The sequence below is a fragment of the Tarenaya hassleriana genome, unplaced genomic scaffold (genome assembly GCF_000463585.1).
Source record: "Tarenaya hassleriana unplaced genomic scaffold, ASM46358v1 Cleome245, whole genome shotgun sequence".
Taxonomy (NCBI): Eukaryota; Viridiplantae; Streptophyta; class Magnoliopsida; order Brassicales; family Cleomaceae; genus Tarenaya; species Tarenaya hassleriana.
Window position 1 is genome coordinate 98632 of NW_010965731.1, and position 6838 is coordinate 105469.

General features: G+C 48.6%; 2 protein-coding genes across 2 annotated transcripts in view; both read right to left on the bottom strand.

Moving 5' to 3' along the window:
• Window positions 1-2249: 2249 nt before the first annotated feature.
• LOC104816126 lies at window positions 2250-3857 on the bottom strand. Its single transcript, XM_019202825.1, has one exon. The coding sequence runs from the start codon at window positions 3855-3857 to the stop codon at window positions 2250-2252; it is 1608 nt and encodes a 535-aa protein (XP_019058370.1).
• A 96-nt stretch (window positions 3858-3953) lies between these two features.
• LOC104816127 (BUD13 homolog) overlaps window positions 3954-6838 on the bottom strand; it is a 38310-nt gene continuing 35425 nt past the window's right edge. Inside the window, exon 2 of the mRNA XM_010544799.1 lies at window positions 3954-4345. Within this exon, the coding sequence (XP_010543101.1) occupies window positions 3954-4345 (392 nt within the window). The remainder of the gene's footprint in view (window positions 4346-6838) is intronic.

The following is a 6838-nucleotide window of genomic DNA, read 5'->3' on the forward strand; positions in this document are numbered from 1 at the left end:
CGAGCTCCGGATGTCCTCATCATTCCCTCCCCCTTGCGAAGATTTCGCCCACGAAATGTCGGTACCTGCATCAAAAGGAAGTAAATCAGAGACATTGAAAGTAAGAGATACAGTATACTCACTAGGAAGCTCAAGTCAGTAAGCATTATCATTCATTCGCTCTAAGACTCTAAAGGGACCATCTCCTCGCGGGGAGAGCTTGGACTTGCGCTTGTCGGGAAAACGTTCGGTTCGAAGGTGTAGCCACACCAAGTCTCCTTCTTTGAATTGGACCGCCTTGCATCCTTTGTTCGCCTATCGCGCGTATTGCTCGGTCCTGTGAGCAATGTTCTCGCGAACCTGCTGATGGAGTGTCCTAAAGAGATCAGCCTTTTGGGCTCCATCGAGGTTAATTAGCTCGTCATTCGGAAGGGTGACGATATCTAAGGGAGTAGTCGGTTTAAAGTCCAGTTGACGACCTCGGTTTGTCCATCCGTCTGCGGATGACAAGTGATAGAATAGACGAGTTTAGTGCCGATCTTTTTCCATAACGTCCGTTAAAAGTGGTTTAGGAACTTAGAGTCCCGATCCGACACTATCGTATTTGGTATGCCGTGAAGTCTCACGACCTCTCGAAAGAAGAGATCGGCTATGTGCTTAGCATTGTCCATTTTAGCACACGGCACAAAGTGAGCCATTTTCGAAAATCGATCGACGATGACAAAAATGGAGTCCTTATGTTGTATCTTGGGCAGCCCAAGTACAAAGTCCATTGACACGTCTACCCAAGGATGAGTAGGGATCGGTAATGGCATATAAAGTCCATGAGGTTGCGTTCGGGATTTTGCCTTAAGGCAATCGACGCACTTAGCAGAAAACCTCTGGACATCCCTCTTGAGGTGCGGCCAATAAAAATGGTCATGTATGGCGGTCAATATCCTTTCAACTCCAAAATGGCCAGCGAGTGCGCCGCCATGAGCCTCGTGGAGTATGACATTCCTCATCGATCCTTGAGGGATACAAAGCCGTTTGTCGCGGAAGAGATATCCATCGTGCAAATAGAACGGGCCTGACACACCGTTTACGCACTCGGAGAGGATGGAACCAAAATCGGGATCGGTCAAATATTGATCTTTTAAGTACTCGAAGCCAAACATCCGAGTCTCCATGACCGATATCAGGGTGTGGCGTCGAGATAATGCATCAGCGACGACATTGTCCTTTCCCTTCTTGTACTTAATGACGTACGGGAAAGTCTCGATGAATTCAAGCCACTTAGTGTGCCTACGCTTAAGAGCGATCTGTCCCTTGAGGTCCTTAAGGGTCTCATGATCCGAATGCACGACAAATTCTTTGGCGAGCAAATAATGCTGCCAAGTCTCTAGAGCACGTACAAGAGCGTAGAGCTCTTTGTCGTAAGTCGGATAGTTTAGCATAGCTCCACTGAGCTTCTCGCTAAAGTAGGCCACGGGCCTCTTCTCCTGCATTAGGACGGCTCCAATGCCAATCCCGGAGGCATCGCACTCTATGTCAAAAGTTTTGTCAAAGTTTGGAAGAAGTAAGACCGGTGCGGTAGTAAGGTTGTCCTTGAGAGCGGAGAAGGGGGACAGCAATACTGCTGAAGTCTCTGACAAATCGGCGATAGAAACTAGCGAGGCCGAGAAAACTTCGTACATCTCCGATCGTGGACGGCGTCGGCCACTCCTGAATGGCCTTGACCTTCTCACTGTCGACTCGCAACCCTTGAGAGCTGACCACGAATCCTAGAAAAACCAACTCGTTTGTACAGAACGAGCATTTCTTAAGGTTTGCATAGAGGCTTTCTTTCCGAAGAGTGGTCATTACTTGCTCTAAGTGCGAGATATGGTCTTTTTCACTTCGAGTATAGATGAGAATATCATCGAAGTATCTACTACGAACTTTCCGATAAAGGCTCTTAGAACTTGGTTCATGAGCCGCATGAAAGTGCTCGGGGCGTTCGTAAGCCCGAATGGCATGACGAGCCACTCATAAAGACCTTGTTTGGTCTTGAAGGCGGTTTTCCATTCGTCGCCTTCTTTCATCCGGACTTTATGGTAGCCACTCTTAAGATCGATCTTTGAGAAGATCGTGGCTCCACTTAGCTCATCGAGCATGTCATCAAGTCGGGGTATGGGATGACGGTACTTAACTGTGATGTTATTGATTGCTCGGCAATCCACACACATTCTCCAAGTCCCGTCCTTTTTTGGTACAAGTAGTACGGGAACTGCACAAGGACTTAGGGACTCTCAGATGTAACCCTTACTCATAAGCTCTTGAACCTGGTTCTCGAGCTCTTTGGTTTGCTCGGGGTTGATCCGGTATGCGGACCGATTAGGCAATGGTGCTCCCGGCAATAGATCGATCTGATGCTCGATCCCGCGTATAGGTGGTAGTCCCGCTGGAATCTCGTCCGGAAATACATCGCTATAGCGCTCTAAGAGTCGGCTAATAGCGGGACTCAACGATGTCTCTTTACGGAGGCTCAACTGATCTTTGAAGACCAAGAACAACACCGGCTGTTCTTGACGAACAGCGCGTACCACCTGACTATCCTTAAGATAGAAACTCCCTTTCTTCGGTTCGGGTTCCTTGGCTAGTTTAAGCTGCATCTCATGAACTTGAGATGGACTCAATGGTGTGATCACAACCTTTCGCTTGTCGTATACGAAAAAGTATTGGTTTGCTCGATCGTCGTGTTTTACCTCCCGATCAAATTGCCAAGGCCTACCAAGCATAATGTGGCTGGCTTGCATAGGGACGACGTCACAGAGGACCTCGTCGTGGTACTTACCTTTGCTGAACGGGATCTTGACCCTTTCGATCACCTTTATCTCCCCGGTATTATTAATCCACTGAAGCTTATACGGGTGCGGGTGTTTCTCAGTGGGTAGTTCCAACTTCTTTACCATGTACGCGCTCGCGACATTGGTGCAAGAGCCATTGTCGATGATCATCCCAGAAACCTTCCCGTGTATAGTACATCGGGTGTGGAAGATTGTCTCCCGTTGGGTTGTTTCCTCCAGAGTTGTTAGCGTGCTAAGTACTCGCCGAGTGACAAGTAACTCGCCGCTATCCGGATACTCGATCTCCTCATCGGAGTCGGAGTTAGCAGCCTCGTCCTCATCCAAGGACTCATATTCCCCCTTGTCCGTTATGATCATAACACGGGAGTTCGGACAATCTTTGGCCATATGGCCTCGCCCTCGACACTTATAACAGATGATCTCTCGGGCTCTAGTGTCTTTAGAAGGCTCGGGCGGGGGTTTTGGTCTCGATGTTTCTGGATTCTTTCCTTGGTCCCAGAAACTCGGTACGGTTCGGCTCTCAGAGACCTCTCTCCTAAAGGGTGTTGGTTTAGACGGAGTACTAGAGGTTCCGGCAGCGTATGCTCGGGGTTTACCCAGCCTAGAAGACTTTCGTCTTTCGTGTTGCTCGATTTGCACGGCTAGGTGCACGAGATCCTGGAGGTCTCGGTACGGATGGCGTTCGACCTTGCGACCAATCTTATCCTGCAATCCGTCTAAAAACTGGGCCATAACCATTTCCTCGTCCTCGTCTAGCTCTAGTCGACTTCTAATGCTCTCAAATTCCTCAAAGTATTCTTCTACCGACCTAGACCCTTGCACTAGACACCTATACCTCCGTTGTAAATCTCGATGGAAATGAGGAGGTACGAAACGTTTTCGCATGAGATTCTTCATCTCACGCCAAGTCTCGACCTGAGCGTAATGGCCTCGCCGACGCTCAGTAACCTCACGATCCCACCAAGTGAGGGCATTCTCGGCTAATTGGGCGGCCGCATATTGGACCTTCTTACGCTCCGAATAGGAGTAACAATCAAAGATGTTATCCATCCGTCGCTCCCAGTCGAGATACGCCTCGGGATCTACCTTACCTAGAAAGAGAGGGGGCTTGAGCTTAAGCTCGGTTGATCCGCGATAAGCACGGGGCTAATCTATGTAGGGATCGTCTAAGTCATCGGGTGCCTCTCGTCTATGATCGGCCCGAACTCTCGGTCTTGGTTGGGCTCGTCTCCTAGGTGGTTCATCGTATTCGGATCCCTCGTCATCTATCCTATCTCGAGATCTATAAGCTCTACGGGGTTCGTCGTAATCCGACCCTTCATTGGGTTGGCGCTTGCGGTGCCTAGGGGCTCGGTTCCTATGGTTGCGGTCTCGGTCTACCACAGGTTCTACTACTCTCTCGCGCAACCTCCTAGGGGGTCCTACGTCACTCTCGTCACCGCTAAGGGTCTCGGGACTGTGGTCTCGGCGTGGTCTAGGACGGGCAGCTAGTTCCCTAGGTTCAGGTGGGGGATTAGGACGAGTATTCTCTAGCCTAGCTAATCAGTCCATGATTTGTTGAAGGGACCGAAAGATTGCTCCTTCGCTAGATTCGATATTCGCACCCTCACGTGACTGTTCATGGTTACTCATGTCACTCAACCTCGCAACAAACAATCACGCAGCAACCAACGTGCAAAACAAACACTTAGGCACTCAACCTAACGCCTAACGAACACAGATACGTGCGATCGAAGCAAATAGATCGTACAAGGTGTGTGGTGCAATGCAAGTGCCCTAGAACGTGCGAATGACTAAGGTGAGTACTGTATGATGCATGATAAGTCACGTGCTCACAGAGAAGTGTCAAACAATAAGCAAAATAAGTTGAGTCACTCAAACTATCACAGAGAACAATGTCAACGCAACAACACAAAACAGTCCTAGATTTCGTGCGAAACGAGTGAATCAAATTCGTGCTTCGAACTAAGATGTTAACGTGCAAGATTAAGCAACCAAACAGGGGATGATGAGGCAACTATCAAGAAATTTTAAACGTGCTCAAGGTAGGTTGTACACAGATCGGACACGAGTGACAACGAGAAGTGATGCGACATGCACAATGACGGGATGCGATAGCAAAAACGTGCAAGTTTCTTTGATGCAACAACTGATCAGATTTGAAACACCCTATCACACCTCACCCTAAGGTTTTATGTAATGGAATTAGAAAGCCTTATACTCACTAAACATGCAGCAAAAATGGCACAACAAAACAGAAACGTAAAACACGTAAAACGCCCTAGTATTTGCTAAGTTGGAAGGCATTCACCGTGGGGTTAGCGGGCGATCCTTGCAGCCATGATTTTGGGTGTGAGCGGATTTCGAAGAGGGAGTGTGAGGGCTATCAAAATCACAGAAAACACACAAGTGAAAGTAGCCAAATAAAACAGTCCAATCGTAAACAAAACCGCAACAACGTTTTAACAATGAACAAGCAAGTGAGGATCAAAACAACCGTGGCCAAGGACTGCGATTTCTGAGTCGGAATCCTTATCACGTTGCGAGTCCTCGTCGACCGGGTTTATGCGTCCGTTTGGCTCGACTTGGCTCTGATACCAAAATGATATGAGCACAGCCTCGTATAGATGGGATTGATCTCGGTTGCAGTCTCTCGCTCTTCACGGAGAAGGCTCTCGACTTTCAACGAGGGCTGGAACTTCCGATGATGGGTTCGGAAGGGGTATAGTTTCGGTTTAGGAGAGAAACCCAGGGGAAGTGATGGCAGAAGTGATGTTCGATGGAGTGGATGTCGGAGGATGGCGGAGGAGTGGATGGAGACATGGAGGATAGACCTCGGACACACCGTGGGGTTGGCTCGGACACACCGAAGCCGGGGCAAGGCCGGACACACCGAGCCTTAAGCTAACGGACACACCGTCGGCGATAAGGAGGGAGATGGCTCAACCTCAAACAATGGCAATTCACCAAAGAGAATTTCTGATTTCCAAAAGTGTAGGTTTACAAGAGGAGAAAGAAGGGATTAAGTAGAAATTACTCAAAGACAAAGCATTAAATGATAAATGGCATGCAAGCCATGTAGAGCCTAGGACATTAATGCTAATTTGACTTAGAAATATGGCTGTTGGGCCTAAATACGTGCAGCCCATATTCGCGATCCGTTAGTCCCGTAGCGTTGGCTCCGTAAGATGACACGCAAAGACATTCTGAGACTTGAGATTGGCATCGCTCGGGAATGATGTGTCAAGGCCCCGTGTCCCGTCAAGGTGGAACTCCAAGTTGGACATAAGTGAGTTACAAATGGCCCGAGCTTTGGCACGAGTGAGTGGAGGCTCGGCCTAATGTGATACTCGTGAAGGCCTCGTATATGGTCTGTTGGATGCGATGACGGGGTTGGACGTCCGAGATGATAGTGGCACGTCCGTGTGCATCGGTAAGTGGCGATCGGTCGATAGAGACACCGAGTGTTCGGCCGATCGAGCAACGTTCTCCAAAGCTCCTTGCTCCGCTCCTTGCTCCGCTTCAAGTCCCTCGTCCGAGCTCCGGATGTCCTCATGACTAGTCGTATGTCATTGCGGGAATAATGATGTAATAAGGCTAGTATGATGTGTGATTGATGATCATAGAGATGATCATAGGTATTGGATACGATCACAATCATAGGGATTCGTTAGAGAACTATAAAGGCGTATATCAGGTACGAAACGAATCATGTGCTGGATTGTAGATAGTCAAGACGGGATTTGTACCTCTCGTAAAAGAGAGAGATATCGTTGGGCCCCTCGTGTGAGTGAGACTGTAGAAATGTGTGGCCGCACTATATACGAACGTCGTCTATTTCACACAGTCGAACTCAGTGAACGAGAAAGCAGTCGAATCAGATAACGTGGCTTGTCCATGCCTTATGTTCGACTTATGATATCGTGATACAAAAGGATCATCAGCCGGAATCATCACCGGCGTTCGTAAGATCACGAACAAACTCTATTCGAGATAGGTAGTCATAGTGTCTTGCTAGAGACCGCCTATGA